At 39.4% G+C, this 24062-nt stretch overlaps 1 protein-coding gene across 2 annotated transcripts in view; it reads left to right on the top strand.

The window, feature by feature from the left end:
* PIK3C2A (phosphatidylinositol-4-phosphate 3-kinase catalytic subunit type 2 alpha) overlaps nucleotides 1-21107 on the top strand; it is a 91719-nt gene extending 70612 nt beyond the window's left edge. For both annotated transcript variants that reach the window (XM_039533640.1, XM_039533642.1), the window contains exons 21-33: nucleotides 1583-1675; nucleotides 2430-2559; nucleotides 4311-4447; nucleotides 5636-5805; nucleotides 9665-9821; nucleotides 10262-10371; nucleotides 11197-11404; nucleotides 15216-15340; nucleotides 17567-17684; nucleotides 17774-17855; nucleotides 18390-18499; nucleotides 18775-18900; nucleotides 19526-21107. In XM_039533640.1, coding sequence (XP_039389574.1) covers nucleotides 1583-1675; nucleotides 2430-2559; nucleotides 4311-4447; nucleotides 5636-5805; nucleotides 9665-9821; nucleotides 10262-10371; nucleotides 11197-11404; nucleotides 15216-15340; nucleotides 17567-17684; nucleotides 17774-17855; nucleotides 18390-18499; nucleotides 18775-18900; nucleotides 19526-19708 — 1749 coding nt within the window. In that variant the 3' untranslated portion in view covers nucleotides 19709-21107. The remainder of the gene's footprint in view (nucleotides 1-1582; nucleotides 1676-2429; nucleotides 2560-4310; nucleotides 4448-5635; nucleotides 5806-9664; nucleotides 9822-10261; nucleotides 10372-11196; nucleotides 11405-15215; nucleotides 15341-17566; nucleotides 17685-17773; nucleotides 17856-18389; nucleotides 18500-18774; nucleotides 18901-19525) is intronic.
* The last annotated feature ends 2955 nt before the right edge of the window (nucleotides 21108-24062 follow it).

The raw sequence follows: 24062 nt of genomic DNA, 5'->3' as shown, positions 1-24062 counted from the left end.
TCCCCATGAGGGACCTGGTTTGAGAAGGTGAATTGAAGGAACTATACTATGTAATCAATAGAAAGTAAGAAACTAGATATGGGACAGCTCCAAACTTGTATTCTCTTCAGATCTCAAATTTACAGTTCAGAGACAGCAGTAAATCCAACTTTGAATAGCTTCTTCAGTTAGAATAAAGAACAGACTGACATTCTATCTTGCATACTGGCATATGTACAAACATTTCATAAATATAAATCAAGGGGTTCCTGCCCAAAGGAAGCAGATATATTGTCCATAATCATCTTGGTGAAAGAGCCTGAGTACATGCATGGACTTACACCATTTGTTGGTTGTCTGAACTGACTTTCTGTCTAAAGCCAGTAAACCCAATGCTTTGCCTCTAGCCCAGAGATGTTCAGATCTAGGGATTTGTGTCTAAAGTGTCCGGACTGTCTAAGCTGTTGTGACAGCACATACGGAGAGGCATGGACTTGTTTTCTTTGGGGCATGTTTATCCCACCAAAGTCAGGGTAATTGTCCTGTCCATCATACAAGGCCACCAAGAGGGAGGGGCAAAAAGGGTAGCACAAGTGGCATTGCAACCTGGTGCACACAGTCACAGCACCACTCACTGATATTTGGCCTGGTGGCCTCTCTGTTGTGAGTGATAGGCAGCTGGGCCAAAAGCTGAGTGGCATTGTGACCCCGCGTACCAGGTTGCAACACCCAGAGCGGGGAGCTGGGACCAGCCCCATGGGACAGGAACCACTGCTGCCAGACTAGTGTGATACAAGCACTCCAACACCCAACCTCTGCTCAGTGGTAACTTTTTTTGGAAGGGTGGGAGGCCTCAGTTTCATATTTTGCCCCAGACCCCCAAAAAGCTCTCTGCAGCCCTGCCACCGTATTTTAGGAGAAATGGGAGATGGTATGCAGATTTGAGAAACTAATGATTCCAACCAGGAAGACAACCTATTGAAGATTTTTTTTTAAATATCTTTCAAGTTATGGAATATATTAGTGATACTTGTATATTAAAATACACATGTCAATTGATTATATACAGGCATATAAGACATTGTTAGGGAATAGACAGAATGACCAAAAGGAGGAATGTAGTCACTACTGTTAACTAGCAGGCATGTCAGAACTGGGCATTCAAGAGATAGTGATTGGAAGATTAAACTCCATTCCAAGATGTTAGGTGTATAGTGTGGGGAATCATGGGGCAATGAAACATTTTTTAACCTTTTTAAATATGCATATCAGATGTAAGTCTATTAAATATCAACACCACAATTTAAAAACCTTGGGTCTCACAAAAGCAGCAACATTTAGTTACTGGTTGTGTGATGCTCTCCAGAATGGGAGTATGAGACCACACACTCTAAAGATGGTACTTTGTGATATATTGCCACTTCATCGGTCTCAGAACGTGTGTTATAGGGTGTGCAAACATTCCAAGTATTAGTAACTTTGTCTGGTATGCTAGCAATTTTAAATTATCTCTCTGCGAACTATTAACATTCTATTTGATTTGAAAGCCAAAAATGTTACGAGTCATTATCCTTCTAAGGATTAAACTATCATGTACTTGCAGGCATGTTCCTTCTTCAATTCTAATGCAGTACCATTAAAAGTCACATTGGTGAATGCAGATCCTCTGGGAGAAGAAATTAATGTTATGTTTAAAGTAAGTTTGTTTTTTTCCCCCCCCGTTCTACTGGAGGAAAGAGATGGGGTTATGATAGCTAATGCCAGCAAAACTAGCTAGCTTTGCCATGTATCTACAGGCTATTAGCTGCATCTTGAGTCTCCTCTCTATATTTAGAAACTGACTTACTTAATTGGATGAATGAAAATAGCTAACACCACAAGAGTGGTTCACATTTGTAGAAGGTTGAAAACTTCTTTATACTTACATGGCTCCCATTGTGGTCATATCTTAGAGCTCCACAATCTTTAATGTTTTTATCTTCACAACACCCCTGTGAGGTAGGGCAGTACTATTAGCCCATTTTACAGATGGGGAAATGAGGCAGATACACACTAAGTGATTTTCCCAAGGTCACACCCTGTCCATAGTGGAGCTAGGAATTGAATCGGTTTCCCAAGGCCGAGTCTAGTACTCTAACCACTACACCAGCTTACCTCTCCTCCCCTTCTTGGAGTGAAAGTGTAACATTTAAAAAGAAAAATACTATGTTCATCTTTCAAAGAGTATATCTCAAGGGCTAATTGAGATGTCTGAGTATATTGTGTGTATATATAAAATGCCAATTTTCAGTTTATACAAGCTTCATTGTGGCCCATCATTTATGCTTTCTCTACACCCAAGGAAACAAGTCATTCACAATTTAAGAAAAAAGTATGGTTTGTCTTACTGGGGATATAATCTGTCTAGTTCATTGTTCAAAGTATGCTTTCTCTGCATGTTTTTATTTAAGGTCGGAGAAGATCTGCGACAAGATATGTTGGCTTTACAAATGATAAAGATTATGGACAAAATCTGGCTGCAGGAGGGACTGGACCTGCGGATGGTTATCTTCAAGTGCCTCTCAACTGGAAAAGATCGAGGTGCAGTAACCAGATAGACACTGCCCAATGTATTCCTGAACTTCTCCCCGTAAAGGGCTCTACAACACATTCTTGGCATCATGCTTCAATCAGTTAAAAACCCACCAGTTTCTCATGAATGGCAGATGTATGTAACAATGAATGTTAGCAGTAGACCCCCAGAAGGAAACTCAGCACTTGAGCAAGAGTGTTTTACAAGTGTAATAGTATTGTGAAACTAAACTGATTGGAATCACCCAGTAGTTTGATTCCATTTTGTTGGATATACGCTTCTGCTTTTGACCACTGAGCTCCTCAGTGATCCTTACAGTTAAAGATCAGTGGAACAAAAAAGATACATGGAAATGAAAGAAAAACACAAATTAGATGCAGTGGAGAAAAACAGAACTGGGAAGGAAGGATGGAATACAGGAGCAATGCTAATTCTGGCACCCCATATAATATTTTCAGAGATCTGTTTAGATCAAAATTGAACTGCTAAAATGTTTGAGGCCACTACATCACATCAGTCCCTCAGCAAAGATGATCAAACTCACGGGGAGACAGTTAAGTTAAAATCAGTACTTGTGTACCTGTATTAATACTTTCAGCTTTTAAAAAGGAAAATTTTAAAAATCCAATAAATTTTGCACCACATGCTGTGTTTACACAGGAATGAGGCAGCCTTTTCTTCAACACTTGTTCTGACTGGATTTGATTCACAATACATTAAATGCCTTGGAGCTTAAATAGTGGAAGGTGTCTTTCGCAGGCAATTGACTAATGCATTGTGGGCCTGATCTTGAGCAGCACTGAGAACCTGCAACTCTCTTTGAAGTCAGTTGGGTCTGACCCAAAGGCACTCACAAAAGCACAAATGACAACTTTAGGTACTATAAATATTGGCATCCAGATAAATGTGACTGAGAATAAATTGCTTTTTGAATACGGAAGCTTTGCTTTTGGAATGTACAGAAAGCATTTCTTCCCAGTTTAAAACTGCTCTAGATTGGCAAACCATGTAATGCCTCTCTATTAGCAGACTGACAAGAAAAAAAAAAGTATTTTAAAGTACTTTCAGTGTAATGAACAAAAATGGAAGCTCTGCTACAGATTTGTGCCTGCTTCTTCCCCTCCTCCCCAAAACAAAAAACCTACTATCCAAATAGGGATTTGTGGTTTAGCTAAAGGAATTTTCTTTTTTTAATAGCCACTTTCTCCTAAATAAGGCCCCTTGTAGCGCCACGTATTGAGTGTTTTGTGTTGCTCTAGAAGTAAGTTAACTTAGAGCCTGTTCTACTCCAGCACTTCACTTATACTAGTTAGTCATCTAAATTACTTATGAGTGCACGTGAGATGTTTTACAGTCATTAAGTAATGATTATGCCCAATACTAGTCTTATACAAACTGCATATTTAACCTGCTGATGGTTTTTTAAATCAAAGTAGGAGTTACCTACAATATTCCACAAACCTTAACTGATTGTAATAATAACACAAGCCTAATTTAGCTACATATTTTTTGTAGTATACATTGTAAAATTGCCTGCAGAGAGGTTTAGCAGACTAACAAAGTTCACAAATATTTTTTCACTGCTTGAGACTGGGATTGGGCTCTACATTTTAAAATCAAATGTCTTCAAGAGACTTCATACCAAATGAGAGGTAGTGGAAAATATAATGTAAAAACAAGATTTAAACCAGAGCAGTAATCTCTCATGTGTGCTCTCTCCCTCTATATATAAATACGCAACTTAATTTTTTATATATAGGATTGGTGGAGCTTGTTCCTGCTTCAGATACACTTAGGAAAATTCAAGTGGAATATGGAGTGACAGGATCTTTTAAAGACAAGCCACTTGCAGAATGGCTGCGAAAGTATAATCCTACAGAGGAAGAATATGAAAAGGTAATTTCCATAGTCTTCCTTCAAAATGGTAAACATTTTCAGTTACAGGAGAATACAACTCTTACTCTGATTCTGCCACTAAATAAGTTTTCTAACAATCTGTTTTAAGCTATTCAGGAAGTTGAATTTTCTGTACTGTATATATTTCAGAAAAGATCAAAATTGACTGTAGGATTGTAAAGGAGTCTTCTGGAAACGGCAGTTTAATGTTTCATTTCAGAAATGTCTATGGAAATGCCTTCTAAATGTAGGAGAAATTTCACTCCAAAATTAAAAGTAGCGGGGAAGCATGACATTCAGGGCTTGTCTACATGATCAAATTAAGTTGACTTGAGTCAGCGAACAGCCACTGCAGTAATTGAAGCGGTGGTTCATGTCCACACTTGCTCTTTCAGTCAGCAGTGCATGTCCTCCACCAAGTGTGTGGGGCATTGTGGGACACTGACAGCTGGATCCCAGCAATCCTGGGGCTCACAGCTGAGGCCCCACACCCCCAGATTTGATGGTTCAAACTGGCTGACAGCTCTGGCTGTAAGAGCTGAGGGTGTGGGGGAGGGCTCCAGCTGTCAGCCCCATTCAAGGCTGACAGCCAACAGGTGATTTAAGTAAGTGTCTACATGGACAGTACATCACCCTAACTATTTCAGCATAAGCACTATGCCTTGTGTGGAGGTGGAGTTATGGTGGTATAGCGGAGGACTTACCTCAGTGGAATCTGCATTGTAGTGTAGACACTGACATAAGTAGGTTGATGTAAGCTGCCTTATGATGTTCTAACTCTATAGTGTAGAACAGATCTCAGTTTTAATTTTGGGTTAGAAAATATGGCCCCTTCTCATGCTGTTTCTCCTTTGGATGCAACATTTCATCTTTACCAGGCAGGGGTATGCAGATTTGGTAAACAAATGTCTTTGGCCTTTACTTGTACTTTATCTCTGAACAGCCTTTTGTCTGCCTTTTCGCCCGCAAAAACCTAACAAGTTGCCTCTCCTCTTAGCAGTACAGCATACAGAATTTTTTCCTAAATGAATAGCTTCCCAAGTAGTCTGAGGGAAGTTTACTTAAGAACTGTCAGCTGCCCAGAGCTCCAATCCTGTTAAAAAGTGAATTCTGAATGAACGATAAACTGAAGTACATTTTTCCTATTAGTAGATTCATTCTGATCTCATTACTTTTTGCTAATTTCAGGCTTCAGAAAACTTCATCTATTCTTGTGCAGGATGCTGTGTAGCCACCTACATACTGGGAATCTGTGACCGTCACAATGATAACATAATGCTTCGAAGCACAGGACATATGTTCCATATTGACTTTGGAAAGTTTTTGGGCCATGCACAGACGTTTGGTAGTTTTAAAAGGTATCTTCTACAGTTTAGCATTTGAGAATGCAAGCAACTTCCCTTTTGCATTTTTCCTGACATGATTAAACATCTGAATTTTTGTTATCATTGTCCTCAATTTGAACTTAGTATTGTCTTCATTGAGCTCTTGTGTATGTGGGTCCCTTTCATGGTGCACTTGTGCCTTCTGCACAGGAATGCAGAAAGCTTTCTCTAGCAGTGTCCACTAGGGGTTGGACATGCTCTTCCATTTCCCCACACGAGACCATAAAGGGCGGGGTGACCAACTGCCAGTCAGTTCCTTCTGACCATCCTGGCAGAGAGTTGGAACTTCTGAGTGTTCCTTTTTTACAGCTTTTAGATTGTAGTTTAGGAGAAAGTTAGGTTTTTTATATTTTCTTTTATTGCCTCTTGGCTTCAGAAAAACCTCTGGGTTTTGGCCATGATGCCTCAACCACGCTTACTGGATTTTAAATCTTGCCTGTTGCAGAGAAGAGTAATTCCACTTGAAGACAGTCACACATGGGAAGAGGGAGAAGTGTTTGGTGGCTGCGGTCCCTCCCTAGAAGGAGGGAGCAGTAAAACTGGCAGACCCAGAGAAGGAAGGGAGAATCAGAAAATTTGGAAAGTGCTCAGGGAAAATGCAGCATGGTACAAGGTGGAACAGACCTTGATTGCTGACTAGAGGGCCTCGGAACCAGAACCCGGAGTAGAGGGTGGGCCTGGGTTTCCTAACCAGTCACTGGGGAAGTGGCACCAGCAGGTCAGTGCATAAGAAGACTGCCTGAGCCTGTTTGGGAAAAGACTTCCCTCCCCAGAAAGGAAAACCACAATAGTGACCTAGCCAGAGGGCCAAGTAGCAAAAAGGAGGCTGCAGTTCCTGGAGAGAGAGAGAGGAGACACTGCTGGAGGAGGGTGCAGCACCTGGCAGAGCTAATTCACAGGATGGCCAAGAGGAGGTGCCACCAGTAGTGAGGTCACCTTGTGACAAGGATCTTGATTTTTTTCCCCCCTCCCTCCCGCATCAGTAATCAGACTCCAAAAGGTTTATATCTCCTATTTCCACGAGTTAAAAAAATGCCTCCTCCTTGGCATTTGAATTTAGGGTTTGTGGCTTTAAGACTCAAAAAGACATTGCATATCTTGTTTTGTTCATCATTTATCCATGAAAGCGGCATTTCTGGTGGCTATTACTTCAGCCCCCAGAGTTAGCTAAATCCAAGCTGTCATGTCTACCCACCATATGCTTTTTCATTAAGATCTCATCCCAAATTCATACCCAAGTTAATACAGGATTTTCACATTAACCAGTATATTCACTTACCAGTTTTCTATCCTAGGACTCTTGCTTCTCCTGCATAATTAAAACAAAACTTCACACTTTGGATGTCAGAAAGAGCCCTCTTGTATTACCTAAACAAAACAAGACCATTGAGGAAGAAGCTTAGGTTGTTTGTGGAATATGGTAAAAGGCTCAGGTCTGACCACTTTGCTTCAGCAGGTTTCCACTGATAGAAATATGTAGAGCAGCTCTGTGGTTATTGGTTCACACACTTAGTAGACATTACTCTTTAGAGAAGAGCTGTTCTCCAGTCTTTGTTCAGATAACCTCCTAGGGTTCACCTCCAAAGAATCAAACTGCTGGCTAATTATAGTAAGTGGGATCCACATGCACAGGAGCTCAAAGATGAAAGAATGGTTACTTACACAGAACATCTTGAAGAATCAGTTACTATAAGGTATGTGGATCCCACAACCCACCTTCCATTCCTGCAGCTCAGTCTTATCATTGGAACTCTGGGCGGCAAAAGAGAGTGAGTAGCAGTTGGGGTCACCCCTCCCTTTATGCTCTTGGGTGGGGGAGCAAGAGCACACATAAATATCCATGACTCCTAGTGGACACTGCTAAAGAACTTCCTTAACTCCTGTGCAGAGGGCACAAGTGCACCATGGGTGGGATCCACATGTGTACACCATCTAGAAAAATCATTGACTGCAAGGTAAGTAACTGTTCTTTTAGGTTGAACCACCCAATTTCCAAAATCTATTTTGAATTCTCATTGTAGACTACTGTGCTTCTGCAAAGACTCTACAGTTTTCCCCCTGGCTGTAAACTTTGGTAGTTAAAAGTCTGCTTGAAGGCCAAGATGTGAAGGCTACTCCTACATACTAGAGATGTTCTGTGCGTTTAAAAACTAGATGCACAAGTGTAGCTTTAAAGTAGTTCTGTTACTATTCCAGCAATTGGAAGACCAAAATGTGCTAATTGGCACAACTGTCATCTATGACATTTCATTTCTATACTTTCAGGAATATCACTTTTTCCTTAAGGATTTTATTTTTTTAAATGAATTTCCTGGACCAAAAGAGCTTTGCAAAAATCAGTGAAAAACCTAATAAAGTTGTGTTAAAGCAAACATTTTGGAACCAGGATATTCTAAGATGAGGTTAGCGTAGCTTTTTTAAGTGTTGAGATTGTTTGGGGGAAACCTAACTCTGACCCGATGACCCCAGCTACCATGTCATAGCCATGATCACCAAGGAATATCTGTGTGTATCATGGCATAGCTTCTATATGCTGTTTTGGAGGGCATACAATTATATATTGTATGATGGAGTACCCTAAGCTTTATCAGGAGTTGAAAGAGGACCCAAGGGTATTATCTGCTATATACTTTGGAGTGCACTGTCTGGATCACAGAGCAATGGTGAATGAACATTTTCCTGTAATGTATATGGAGGATGAGTTGATAAGGTGAAGAGGAATAGAATTCGTGTTTGGATGGTGGATCATTCTTATGTGCTGGATGATATTCGGTATTAGTATGGGGTGCCGGGTTGTCTCCTTAACGTGCGGTGCCAGAGAGCGCCGGTGCTAAGGATCTCTTCGACTAGAGTCCTTCCTCAGCACCGTGTCACATACCAATGCCAGGGCACTCCATATGGACATGCTCGGTGCCGGGTCCTGGTGGTCCGCAGCAGACTGGGGATGAAGAGCAGATTCCATGAGCAACTGTTTGTCGGAAATCTCGCTCCTTTTCTGGGGTGGAAAGCCCTGCAAATCTTGTCTGGTGCGACTTCCCCAGACAATTCAAACGCGAATCGTGGGGGTCGCTTGTTGGCATAGGCTTTAAAGCCTTGGGCTCATGGCATGTCCCGGAGCCCAAGCCGGGGGTTAGGGATTGGGAAAACCCTGCTCCCAAACCTTACTATATACACTATCTACTAACTATGCTATGGAAAGAACACTAAGGGAAGCATTGCTAGGCAAGCAATCGCAGTTCCAACGACCATCACTGGCAGTAAGAAGGCACTGAGGAGACGGGGTCGGCAGGATCCTATATCCAGCGCCATGAAGGCACCACTCTTGGAGACGCCTGACGGGAGCTGCTACGGGAGAACTTTCCGACGACTGTGTACATGGTGTGCACACACCTGATTGAAATTGACATGAACAGGCACTTGAAGAACTTAACTTTAATTCCTTGGTGTTAGGATGTTTTCAAATATAATAGGTTAAAGTTGTAAATGTAAATCAATCTTAGTTTTTTTTGGCTGGGAATTATTTTCTGATGTTACCTGGTCAGAGGAAAACTTTGTATTCATGAATTATTAAATATGATTTCTTTGTTAAGAATATTCTTCCCTTTGAAATCATGGCTGTAATATTAGAATTAGCAAGAATGGATCATACCCTGCGAGTGAGACTGACCTGCTCCCTGCAAGTGCAGTGATTTGATTAATGCTTATAGTTCAAGCTCTTGGAAAAATACTGTTTTAGAGTAGTAATTACATGTAGCAAATTGTAACTAAAAGTGCATGAAAGTCCAAGAAACAGTCATTTTAATAAACTCTGTATTTTGTTTTTTTTAAACAGGGATCGGGCTCCTTTTGTGCTAACATCAGATATGGCTTATGTCATTAATGGTGGTGAAAAACCTACTATTCGTTTTCAATTGTTTGTGGATCTCTGCTGCCAAGCTTACAATTTGATCAGGAAACATGCAAACCTCTTTCTTAACCTGCTTTCACTGGTAATAGTTTTTACTGCACATAATTTTCTTGTTTAACTGTGGATTTGAGTACGTTTACTCCTAGGAAGTTATAGCCTCTGATAAATCCAGTCTGTACAAAAAAACCTAAATTGTTGGCATTTATACTTTAGAATCACTTCTAAGTGTGCTTTTACAAGCCAGAAATTTAGCGGGGGAGGGATAGCTCAGTGGTTTGAGCATTGGCCTGCTAAACCCAGGGTTGTGAGTTCAATCCTTGAAGAGGCCACTTAGGGATCTGGGGCAAAAATTGGTCCTGCTAGTGAAGGCAGGGGGCTGGACTCGATGGTCCCTTCCAGTTCTAGGAGATTGGTATATCTCCAATTATTACCTTATTATTACCTTTCATGTTTTAATTATTTAAATGTAAAAATAGATTTGATATTCTTTCCAATGCAAGAATAGTAACTTGTCTTCTATAGATGCTTTCTTCAGGGTTACCAGAACTTACTGGAGTTCAAGACTTAAAATATGTCCAAGATGCTCTTCAGCCCCAAACTACAGATGCAGAAGCTACTATTTTCTTTACAAGGTACTAAATAAGTGACAAGTGAAACAGAACCAAAATATATAAACTCACCACTTTTTTCTATTGATACTAAAACACTGTAATACTTACAGCTTATAAAAGTTCAGTAGTCTTGAAATTATTGTAATTATAAAATAAAATACTAATCTGTTATCTGTCACTAATTGAGATGTACAGAACTTCATTTTCTCAAATGCTTAAATGTTGGGCTAAAATGTTGAGCTTGTTTTACTTAGTTTTTTAAGTGAACATTCTAATACGTAAAATGCTGGGAGTAGTGATTGATGGACAGCTAAATAAAGCTGTTAAGCTGACTTGCACATTCATGAGGAAATATTCCCTAATTGATTCCGTAGCTAATACAACTCTTCTAAAGCTGTTTACAGTGGGAACCCTCTTGTTGTGAACAACTCTCAGTGGAACTGCAGCTTGCCATGTTTTGGAAACAGTTCAGAAATCTAATTATAAATATTTTCACTGTATCCAGTTTTTACTAAGTGAACTACTGGATCTCCTGCAGTCTACAGTTCATTGATCATTTAACCTGAATTAATGAAAAATATGGTATGCATACAGCCTTGACAAACTCTGGACGACCTTTCTTGTTCAATCTTTAACTTTACCCAAAATTGGAGTATTGGATATGCCAGTGCATGCAGAAATGTTGTCATGTTAATGGACCAGTGACTATTTTTTGTCAAAACATAATGTGTCCTTTATCTCATTGAGGATTTGATATATTTTAGAACTTGGAAGCTAAGGTGCTGACTAACAAAATTGGAATGTGTGCTCTGAAGTTATTTGAAGTTTATTTTCTCTTTTTTATAGGCTGATTGAATCCAGTTTGGGAAGTGTTGCCACAAAGTTTAATTTCTTCATTCACAACCTGGCTCAGCTGCGTTTTTCAGGCCTACCTTCCAATGATGAGCCTATTCTCTCATTTTCTCCCAAAACCTATTCACTTAGACAAGATGGTCGAATCAAGGAAGTGTCAGTGTTTACGTACCAAAAGAGGTACAACCCAGATAAACATTATGTAAGTGTGTAGATTTTATTCCAGTTTGTAAATACTCACTGTGCTCGATGCCACCGCCAGACTTCCTCTCCACCATTCACTTTAGTCACATGTTCTCTTCTTCCAAATGAATTCAACTCTTATCAGCAGAGAATCGGAGTCTATGCCCCAAAAGTAAAACATAGCAATTCCTAAATGGGTTGATGCCATTGTTTCTCTCAGCTGCCTATTTACCGACCAAGAATGGGAACAGAACATTAGTGTACATAATGTATTCTACACTAAATTAATTAAGGCTTACTATAATTCTTAAATCAAACATTATAACCAGGAAATTAAGAGTTAAGATTAAATGTAAAAACAAGGACACATTAAGGTATGGAGAAAGTACAGTTAGTGTACCCCAACAACCCTGTAGTAACACTATGCAATAACAATATGATTAAGGCATTTAGTATTTGGGGATCCAGATTCAATTGTTTTTAAAGACTCATTAGATTTTTTTCCTCATGGTGTCACTACAGTTCTGGTTATTGCAATGCCCTAACTGCATTTCCATACCTTAATGTGTTTAACTCTGAATTTCTAGTGTATAATGAAATATATAACAAACCATCGTGTTCCTCTTGGAATGTAGCTGCTCTGCCAGTCTGTTCAGAATCTTTCACTTGGGGCTTTGAGAACCAGGACACAGACTCTAGAGGCAGCAAGCATTGGAATCTGCCACCCCAAAACTGAGACACTCAAGCCACAGATTTTGATCATGTTGGACAGGCTATGATTTCAAGAACCTCATGATCTTTGAGAAAGCAAGCTTATATTTGCAACTTTAAATTGAACATAGTGCAACTCTGCAAATATGAAACCAGAATTGTCCAATTTCCAAAGTTAATGTTCTATTTCTGATCCACTGTATAGTGCTCTAGTCTAGAATACTGGTCTCAGGCTGTTGTCCTAATTAACATTTCCTCTTAACTGTTATCCTAAAGCAAGAGAATGAATTACTGTATGTACTTGTTCATTAGCCTGTTCATTTATAAGCCAACCCCCCAAAATGGATAGGTAAAAATAGCAAAAACTGTATGACCCTTTCATATGCCGACCGTATATTTCAGGGATTGGAAAACTTTTGGCTTCCAACCCATCAGGGTAAGCTGCTGGTGGGTCAGGATGTTTGGTTTTTTTACCTGCAGCGTCTGCAGGCACGGAGCTCCTCAGCTCCCTGTAGCTGCGGTTCACTGTTCCCAGCCCATGGGAGCTGCGGGAAGTGGCAGCTCCCATGGGCTGGGAACAGTGAACCACGGCCACAGGGAGCTGAGGGGTTCCAGGTCTGCAGATGCTCCAGGTAAACAAAACGACAATATATTAGGTATTTAAATGATTCCATACAGTTTAAAACCATCAAATTTTGGTGTAGACCCATTTATAAGCCGACCCCCGCTCTTTGATGCGTCTTTTGTTTTACCAAAAATATTCAGCTTATGAATGAGTGTATATGGTAGATAGCATATACACCAACTGATAGCAAAGTATATATAATATATATCTTTCATCTAGTTAAAATGATGTGAATAATTCTGTAAGTTAGGGGCAGATGCACCAGCTGGGGAAGGTAAAATAAAGCCCAGACTACAGTTGGTGCAAGACTCTTTCCTCAGGTCTGGCTTTATCCTCACAAGGATTCAAATCAAGCAAAACAACTAAAAATGCTTGGTCCCAGCCACCAGAGGCCTTTTCTAGATTACAGCAAGCTAGGAGGGGAGAGGGCACAACCTTCCCCCAGGATAGCTTTTTCCTGTTAACGCCTAGGTCTCTTGCCAGGTCCCCATGGAGTGGCTTCCTTCAGGGTCTGACCTAAACCCTCATCTTTCCCGGACTGAGCCTGGAGAATTTCTTTATATAGTTTCCAGCAGCCAGTCCCATAATGCCTAGGTGACCAAGCTCCATGATGTGTGGAGACGACCACTCCAGCCATCCCTGTTTTTAAGGGGGCTATATCACTAACGTTCACTGGCCACACCTGTGTTTAACTCATGTGGTACAAATGAAGTCACTGAACTTAAATTTTGATCCAGTTGACCAATGCAGGGTATCCAGCAGCAGCTCCTGAGACCCACAGCACTCCAGTACTGCAAATATATAAAGATCCTCCAACATGCCAGATACAAAACCCAGCTGCCATAAGCAATCTTCAAGTAGCTACATATGATTAGTGCTGAAATCAAACGGAAGAGGGATAAACTTATTGGGAAAGGGCTTTTCAGTTGCAGTAAACTTCCTTAATTTACACTACAGGCTGATTAATTGAAACTAGGAGAAAAAGTGAGATTAGATTTCATCAACCTTGCATCACTTTGAGGCATGTAGTCTAGATAAACTATAATACTTCATAATATACTAATGGAGTCACTATAATACATCTTACTACTATTAAAACTTAGTGTGGTGAAACTTCCTGGAGTCTTAGTGAGAATTATCAAGTTGCCGATGAGTGAGGGTCTCTGGTATTCCTTGATCTAATCAGGTAAATTTTGGAGTTCTTACTCTTAATTTATTAAATTGTAACCAAATTTCTAAACTGCAAATCCTTGACACTATGAACATCTTCCTATTGACAATTTAAAATTCTTTTTGCTTTTCCTGTCCCTTCTTCCCAAGCATGAGAACTTTCTTAACCTTTAAGATGACCTGCTGTCATCTTTGTTGCCCTGCACAGCACTGTCTCTTAAGCAATAACCATCCTATGGCTTGGTGACCAGTACCGCACATAGTGTTATGAATGGATTTACGTAGATTTCTATATCAGTCTACATGTTGTGTATACTATCCTTCTAATAAAGTCTAATATCTGGGTTTCCTTTAACTGCTTCTCTGCACTGGTCTCATGGGTTCATTTATTCTTCTCCCCCACCTCCTCAATAATCTTTCTTTCATTTTCATGATCAATAGCCTGGATAATTGTTTCCTGTGGAACATACTCTCTGGCTTGCTTTATTGCCACATAGTGATTAAACTGCATTTGTAGAGCCCTGCACGGATAAAAAATTTGTATCCACATCCGAGCCGCATACATGGTCCGTGGATATCTGCAGATTTGCAGGGCTCTATGAACTTGCAGTCTGCCGGCCATATTACCTTTTTTAAAAAAATGTTGAATCATTGAGAAGCTGAGGTGTTTGTTGTTTACTGTCTCCAGGCCTAGTATTTTCACTCCAAGAAATTGTTCTGCTTATACATTTCAAAAGTATTTTAACTCTTTGATTCACGAAGCTCCTAAACTGGTTATATTGATAGGATTTAGATTAGGACACTAATTATCGTGACTGCTGAAAACTGCCATGGAAACTTTGCATACAAGATATTTTGCCCAACTGATGAAAGGCTAAACTTACAACTCTATTAAAACTGGCTTGGTGTATATATCTGTACAAACCCAAGTCCTGGTGTGGGATCTGAACCCAGAACCTCCAGGTTTAGAAGGGTAGAGTAACTACTGAGCCAGACTGGCACTATTTTCTTTATCCGTATGCACTACTACATAGATCTACATTACAAGATGAACATATTTAATGTCCTTTTATGAAGACATTAGGGTGTGTGTGTGTGTGTGTGTGTGTGTGTGTATATATATATATATATATATATATATATATATATATGTATGTGTGTATATATATATATATATGTGTGTATATATATATGTATATATATATGTATATATAATTTTACAATTAGTCTTGGAATACAAATATTGCACAAAAAAATCTATTTGGGTGGAAAAACAGTTACTATTAATTAATGGCTTCTTTAAATAGTCTATTTTTATTGGCAGATCTATGTGGTGAGAGTCTTAAGAGAGGGGCAAGTTGAACCAACATTTGTCTTCCGAACATTTGATGAGTTCCAGGAACTTCACAACAAACTCGGTATTCTCTTTCCTCTTTGGAAGTTACCAGGGTATGTTCCTAATTAACTAAGATACCTCCTGTCCTTTATGTAGATAAAGGAATTTTATATTTTTGTTTCATGGAGTTTTTTCCAGTGTTGGCATAAGTGTTAAAAGGGGAAGTTCTGACCCTTTACTCTGCTATTGGGCTCACATCCAGAAATATATCTAATCATAAATGACAGCAAAACTAGCCACTGTGCCTCTTTGAAGAGGGGAGGTGTTTCTTTGCTTAATTGGGCCTGGTCTACGCTAGGGGGCGGGGTCGATGTAAGAGATGCAACTTCAGCTACAGGAATAGGGTAGCTGAAGTCGAAGTATCTTACCTCCTGTCCTCACGGCACGGGATCGATGGCCGCGGCTCCCTCCGTCGACTCCGCTATCGCCACTTGCCCTGGTGGAGTTCCGGAGTCGACAGGAGTGCGTTCGGGGATCGATATATCACATCTCATCTAGGCGCGATATATCGATTCCCCGATAAACCGATCCCCGATCTAGCGGGTAGCGTAGACATACCCTAAGACATCAGCTTGCTGTGCTTGGTTTTCCTAAGTTCAAATAATTCAGATATACAAAGCATTTCTTATTTTAAGACTTATCTTTAGTTTCCTTTTGAAAGCATCACAGAGCTGCTAACATTTGGGTCACAACAATTTCCACGATGCCCTGATAAAATTGGAATGAAAATTTGGCAGGGAGTGGCCCTTTTTGGTAAGGGATGTACCTTTTGCCATCCCTATAAAAATCCACTCAAATTTGACCAAGATATAAACCTTTGAAAGATCAGTTTGCATATGTTCAGTAGACTTCTTATATTTTAGCAGCTAAATTCCCCAAAGACTTTGTCCACATGGAGCATGCTCCAATCCATAACTGATCAGGACTTTCTCTGCAATTGCTGCTGTGAGCTGTACCAGGGCTGGATCTGAGAGCAGGGAGCCTGTCTTTCCTGTGCTCTGTGATGCCCCTGCTGGGCCAACGTAGCATGGAGGAAGAAGCTACCTGATTTAGACAAGAGCTGGTCCTGTGGGTGGTAGACTGGGATAAAGTCTCCCTGTCCCTCTGCTGTCAGCAAATCTCTGTGAAATCCACTGGGCAAGTGTCCCATCCCACTATGGTGTTAGTCCACATGCAGGATGATAACCTGTCAATCAACCGGCTGTCGATTACTCCATTAGCTCAAGTGGCAGAAGTTTGTGCGATGGCTCTCAAGCTTCCAACCCTGATGAGGACCCATGTGTGTCGATATGGAACTTCTGTCTTTAGCTTTTTTAAAAAACCTAGAAGGTTACACACACAACCATGTTAAGGTTGCAAAGTTAAGCACTCAGAAGTTAGGCAGTGCTAGAATTAAGGGTGGCCAGGCAACCTTAATTCGGTTTGTGTATAAGCATTATGTAGTCATTGGTTACATGATATATGCTAATATCTTTTTCATAGGATCCCAGCTTCATTCAGTGCACAGGCTGGACCTGCTTGAGGATGAAGGGGGTTATGTGGTGAAGGAGGTTGTGTGTAAGACCCCTGCTTTATAAGGTGGTAGGTGTGTGTAGTGAATGAGGCTGGAGAGGGCAGGAAGACAAAAGATGGTCTCATGATTAAGGCAGCTGAATGCTGCCCTTGAGAGTTGTATCCTATCCCTCACTCTGTCAGGAGTTCCTTTGTGATGCTGGGCAAGTCACTTAAACCTTTTCACAGATAGTGACTAATTATGTGTTCAGTTTTTTCGGGGTGCTCGACTTTAGACCCAGGGGTCTAATTTGCAGAAGGGCTGGACAGCTGCACCTGAAGTCAGTGGAAGCTATGCCTTAAACATATAAGGTACTCTGAACTACATTGAACAGTGAGAAAACAAAATAGTGACTAGCTGCTTATTAACTGTGCGTTGAATAAGGCAAGGGTCTTGTGGAAAGTATGTCTGTGATAGTATGTGATCACGTACCTAAAGACTGCATCACAACCATATACACAAAGGAGTTGAATTAAATTTCCACCTTGACTCTGGCACTTCCGAGCACGTGGCTTTGCAACCTTAATAATGATTGAATGTATTTTTTTGTGTGTAATGTTGAATATAGCAAATGTAATGGTGTGTTCATGAGACAAAGCACAGTAGTGTATTTGCTTTAAGTCATTGCCAAGAATACATATCAGCAGTTCAGGATTTAAGTTGTACTTAAATCTTAACTTGCATTTTGTTGCTAATTTTACTGATGTATCTTGTCATTCTCTTGTAGCTTTCCTAATAAGATGGTTCTGGGAAGAACTCATATAAAGGATGTGGCAGCCAAAAGAAAAGTAGAGCTGAACAGCTACATACAGAGTTTGATGAACAGTTCAGCAGAGGTGTCAGAGGTGACGGCTCAAAGCATTTAAATAAAATTAGTTCTCTCTCATATTTTAGTACATTTTAAGCTAACATGTAACGTTTTTCCCAAATGCAGTGTGATCTTGTTTATACATTTTTTCACCCTTTACTTCGTGATGAGAAAGCTGAAGGAATAGATGGAATAGCTAAGCCTGCAGGTAGGCGCACAAGTTTTTTTGGGGGTAAATTGAATGACTGCAATATAACATGAAAAACTTGAAAGTACTGCACTGTATAAAATCCATCTTTTGATTCCTCAGTTTAATTATTTTTTCATAAGGGGAAAATAATTAGTCTTCATATCAAATTCAAGCCTCCTTTACTTTGAAAATGTCTTTCAAGGTAAATCCTACACCATATGGTTTCAGATCATTCAAAATAAAAATTGCACATACGTGAGAATTTTTTGCTTATTTTTAATGCTTTTATTAATCAGATCAAATAAATACTCCAATTCTCTCACTCTAATCCTCCATGTTGATTCCTGTTAGAATATCTCTTCTTTCTGGGTACCCAGACTTTGCCAATTTTGGAGGTAAAAAGTTCCTGACACACTGATTAAAAACTGAAAAAAGGAAGTGAACTTGACATAAGTCTTACATTTGTCAGTTTTCAGTACACTTACTTAACTTAGTACAGTGGTACTGATGAACAATTGTGTGAAGGAAAATAACTTCTGTCCATATTTTTAGATGCAAGTCCATCAAGTCCTACCTCAGGCAAAGTGGGAGGAGAAGTAAAGTTGTCTATCTCGTATAGAAACGGCACTCTGTTTATCATGGTGATGCACATTAAAGATCTGGTGAGTGAAGAAAGTGAACCAAAAATTCACAAACTTGTATTATATGAATGACTGATATAGAACGCTGTGGGATATTGGTGTGTATGTGAGACCATGTGAGACAATGGAAGTATCATCTTAAAACACATTTGTCTTCAGTTAATCTGATTATGAGCAGTTGCTCATATGTTAGGTAATTGGGGTGAACATACTCTAATGCATTTCTTTGGAGGAAAAGATACTCAAATGGAGTACACTAAAATAGAATGAAGGCTAGTTATGCTCTGTATTTACAGGTTACTGAAGATGGTGCAGATCCAAATCCTTATGTAAAAACATACTTACTTCCAGATATAAACAAAACATCTAAACGCAAAACCAAAATCACACGAAAAACAAGGAACCCAACTTTCAATGAAATGGTAAGAAAAATCCATTACCTGGTAAAGATTCCATAATTTTCTTTCATAAATAAATGCTGGTGACTACAATTTGAAATCCTGGTAAATAATTCCTGTCAAACACATCTCAGTAAATTGCTTTGCACTTGTGAAAGCTTTGTACCTTATAAATCTGCACACTCCTGTTCCAGATTTATTCCCTCCCCTTCTTACCCCAAAATCCAAAAAAAATTGTAACTCTGGAAGGGGGGAAAATATCTTTGGCAAATATTGATTGGCATATTCTAATTAGAATTCACAAAATGCATTGGCCATAACCCGCATCACTTGCTCTCTGGTTGCTCTGAACTGATTGGATTTAGCAATCTTTTCACTTACCCAGCACCTTGCATCTGAGCTCCTCGGGATACTTTAAACACAAAGTTACACAACACCCCTCTAACAGATAAACATCCCCTTTTTACAAAGGATAACTGAGATGCAGACTTGCCCAGGGTCATACAGCAAGTTGGTAGTAGATCCAGAGAATAACCCAGGAGCCCATCTATAAATCCCTTTGCTTTAATCACCAGCAGTCCTTATAATTTATTCTGGATATCTAACAAATAAACTGTCTTGGCTTTATTGGCTGTGTTTTTTTTCATAGCTTGTGTACAGTGGATACAGTAAGGAGACTTTGAAGCAGAGGGAACTTCAGCTAAGTGTGCTCAGTGCAGAATCGTTGCGTGAGAACTTCTTTCTGGGTGGAGTTATGCTGTCCTTAAAGGATTTCAACTTGAGGAAGGAGACTGTTAACTGGTATCAGCTGACTGCTGTGCCATATCTGTGAACTCCTACAGCAGAAAATAACAAAAGTGAAACAGTTCTGCACACTTGTGCTTTGTGCATTTTTCCTACTTGAAAATAACGTGGACATTTTAAAATGAGACGCTGCGTTTCAACACGTGTTGGACCAACCCTCGCCAAGCTGAAACCACAAGACGACTAGAAACCACCTGTTTTAGGCTTATGTGATAATATCCCAGCATTAATGTAAATTAATTTTGTAATCACAGTACTTGTGGGTAACTAAAGTTTTAAACCATCCCTGGAATATTCAGGTAGTTTATTCTGGCTTTACTGTATCAGTTCAACCACGTTTAATCACTTGCCCTGTGGATATAGTACAAGTAATCTTTTCTGTTACCCGTTACATTATATATGGCAAGGTGCTGTAGAATGCCAGAGGAAAGATGTGGGGGGTTTATGATGATATAGCCGCTATTCACCATTCATTGATGAAGCAATGATCAGTAAAATGTCAGTGGTTGTCCAATTTCATTTTGACAGTTTGTGCAGAACAGATGGAAAAATTGTTACATTTGAATCTTCAGATTAAATGCAAACATTTATCAGAATGAGTGCCCATAATGGAAGTTGTAAATAATGGTGCCTTACCTTATAATTCAAATGCTTCTTGTACCTCACGTCTGAAATTTAAAAATATTTACCTGTTAGCCAGGTTTAACAAACTCTTATCCAGCTCTTTAAAAGAGGCAGATTCATGACACCGCCTACTGAATCTTTTCTTTGGGGAGCTTATTCAGTTTCCTAGACATAGTTTGAATTTTATACCAGCTATCTGAGTAAGATTAGTCAGTTCATTTAAGTGAAGTCCTCTGTGCAAGTCACTGATTTGCAAACTTTGAATGAAGACTGGTTGGTTGTGGTGCCACATGAGTTGTGGTCTGCCAGCATTTTAAAACAGTTCTTAAAATTTCAAGGACCTCCGTAGTGCAGTCAGCAAATGCATTAGCGATTCATCTAGGGACTTGGGTTCAACTATCGGGTCACAAATGATATTTACACATAAGAAAATACCTTACCCCACAACTTCACATAATTGATTCTCCCTACTTGAAAAAAATAGGACTCCAATAGCAGATATGTTGCAGGTCAGAAATGATTTGCATTGGCAGATACATTTGGCTCAGACTAGTCTTGTCAGTCCCTCACCTCTTGTAAAAATAACTCTATTGATAAATTTTATTCCTTTGTGATACAACAATATTTAAAATCATAGGGTGCAAATACAATTTACTGTCTCATGCATGTGATTAGTTACTCCACTGGGTCTGGCTGCACTACATGTATAGGTTTCTTATTCACCTGTCAGTTTTATGGTGACCACAGTCTGTTCTCTTTGGACAAAGCTGTATGAAGACTGTGTGTAAAATCACACACTATAATTTTTAGCACTATTTTAGAAACACTTTTCAATGAAGGCTGACAGTGATAGATTATAGTACTGACTGTCACTAGCAAGGAACTTAAAATATGCAATGATGAAGACACAGCATAGGAAAGTCACAATCTATTTTATTTGCCCAGCAATAAAATGCTCTTTAGATTCTTTCCCCCTTCTTCCTGCCCCCCACACAAATACAATGACCAACCGTCTTTCCAAGCCAGATGAGCAAAGTACAATTGAAAAGTACATTTAAATCTTTTGGTGCCTAAAACATTCATGGTCCAATTTCTTAGGAATTATTACAATAAAAATCTAAGAATGTCTTTCTGAATGTTAAACTGGGTTGTTACTAATAGGAGCTAGTTGAAATAAAACCCAAAATCCCAGTTTTATTAGCTATCGTGTGCATAAATTTTTCCTTCAGTATATAGCATGTAAATAGTAACATACAGTAAATATAACTAGATTTTATTTCCTGCTCACTTGATGCTTTTGAGACTTATTCCATTCCATCATCAAAATCACAAGTCACATAGACACAGGAAAGTAGACTACTGTTTTTGTGAAACGTTCCATTGTTAAATATATTGAAAGCAATACATACTGCCTTTTTGCAGTGTTATTACAGCACAGTGTCTTACAGCACAAAATATAAGGAGAAACTTAATGCTTTTTTAAAAATTTGATTTTGCGACTGACAGTTGTCTGGACTTCGGTTAGAAAATATGTAGTACTGTATGATTGTTAGCATTTGTCCTGACCTCTGGTTAACAGTGTTCTTCATAGCTCAACTGATTTCTGTGCCTTTCCCTCCCGTCTTACAAAATTCACATTGGCTCAAGCTTTTTAGGATCATGGCTTTTATTTTTTGTCTGTAAAATATAGTCTTGGGTCCTCACCAAAATATTAGAGGAACAGCACTGAGTTTGCATCTCTTTGCACTATTCTTAAGGGGTTAGAAAAATTCAGTGGTCAAGACTTTTGATAAACTGTTTCTTTTATTATTAAAGGATAAATAAAAATAAGCATGATAAAGGAACATACTAAAATTGGGATGAAATTTGCCAGTACACTCATTTGATGTTTTAAAATGAATATAGTCTCAACAGCTTTTTATACCTTGTTTGATCTAATAAAAAGATTACATTTTATGCAACATATGTGGCCTGCAGCCAGAAATAGAATCGTCTCTAAGGAGCACGTTTTGATATTTGAAAATAACAGTTTGCTCTACGAACAGTTACCACCTCATTTTCTCTACTAAATAACCTAACCTAGGACTTTGCACTGATATTTTTATTACTGCCTTTTTATGATCTACAGGTACCTACCTATATGTAGAAGCATGTGTGATCTTTGATAAAAAGTTCATTTCTCTATTTTTAAAAGTAAGGTTGTGTAGACATCTCAATATCTTGCCTTAAAGTGACTGCTCTTTCTAGGATTCTAATATGGTGACTTTTTTCTTTCAAATTAAATAAATCTTATTTCTGGTATTTGCAGGATATGCATGTTACATAGAGGGGGGGGGGGGAAATGTTTGGGCAATATTGCACCATTCTAATAATCCACAGGAAATTAACTTGTGTGCTATTTACTCACATACTGTGATTAAAATAGTGTAAATATTTCATAGATGGTATTGGTAAAACTCATTGGGAGCAAATATGGTAGTTTGCCTCACATTATCTATACATCTGTAAAAACCAAATACTTCGATTATACTGATAGCTAATAAAGATGCACAATATTGCCATCAAAACCCTACCTGTAATGAATGGGTTAAATGTGACTCCATAACTGTCTTAAAATTACATTAAACACTATTCTGGAATAAAAAACTTGTGCTGTCTCGTCCTCCCTTCTCTACTCAAACAGAAACCTCTGAAGCCAAACTCTACCCGAAGATGTGTGCAACTTTATTTGAAAGCCAAAAGGAAAAGTCTACATGTGTCAAGATAGAACTTGGCCTTAAGTATTGAAAATACCCAGTGCTGTATTGTGCATGCTTGACTAAAGCTAAAAAGCAGCAGACTTTTTTTAGTAGGTCTGTATTAAATTAACCAAATAGTGAGCTTTGTAAAAATCCTAGTTGAAACTTTCAGTGCAGGGGATTTAGCTGGTATTTTCCATGGCCTATGGTTAGGGGTTCATTTGTGTCATGGAAGTCGGAAATTCTGTGACTTTCCAGGACTTCTGCAGGAACCAGTGTGGCTGACTCAGGGCTGTCCAAGCAGTTGGCTGTGGGGCCAGCTGCTTAGGTGGCCTTGGACAGCCAGACCACCTGCTGCTGCTGCTGGAGTGACCCCACAGCCACCGACACTGACTGCTGCTCAGGCAGCCCTAGGAAACTAGCCCTGGGGACTGCCTCAGCAGCTGGTGCAGTGATCTGTTGTTGGTCTCCTCCCTTTCCGCTCCTTCTCCCCCCACCTCCCCAGGTGCTGCAGCAGTGACCTCCATATTCATAGTGGTGTCATGGACAGGTCAGAGGCCTGTGCGTTGCCCATGACCTGTTTAGGACGTACTATATTGCCCATGACTAAATTGTAGCTTAACTTATGGTTCACTTAACCCCGAATTTGAAATAATATGCTTAGGGTTCCTCTCCTCACTGGGAAACCTCAGCACAGTGATAATCCCACCAAATTCTATTTGTATGCATATAAAATGCAAAACACTTATTTCTATAGATGGATGGTGGGGAAGGGCTGAATTTAGTTAACACCTGTGGAAATGTCACCAAGAGGAAATGTTAGGAGAAAATAGCCACTTTAGTAGTGAGGATTAACCAGGATTCATCCTTAGAAACCTTAAGGAAGGGAGAGTATAGAAGAAAAATGGACAGAGTTGTGGTCAATAAAAATAAATTAGCCCTCTCCTGAACTTTGAAAAACCTAAACTCTGTACATAGAGCTATGAAATCCTGAGTTAGTGCACTGGCAATCAGCAGCAA

Source organism: Mauremys reevesii, linkage group 4, assembly GCF_016161935.1.
Source record: "Mauremys reevesii isolate NIE-2019 linkage group 4, ASM1616193v1, whole genome shotgun sequence".
Lineage (NCBI taxonomy): Eukaryota > Metazoa > Chordata > Testudines > Geoemydidae > Mauremys > Mauremys reevesii.
The sequence above is the reverse complement of the archived record's forward strand: the minus strand, read 5'-3'. Positions and strand labels throughout refer to the sequence as shown.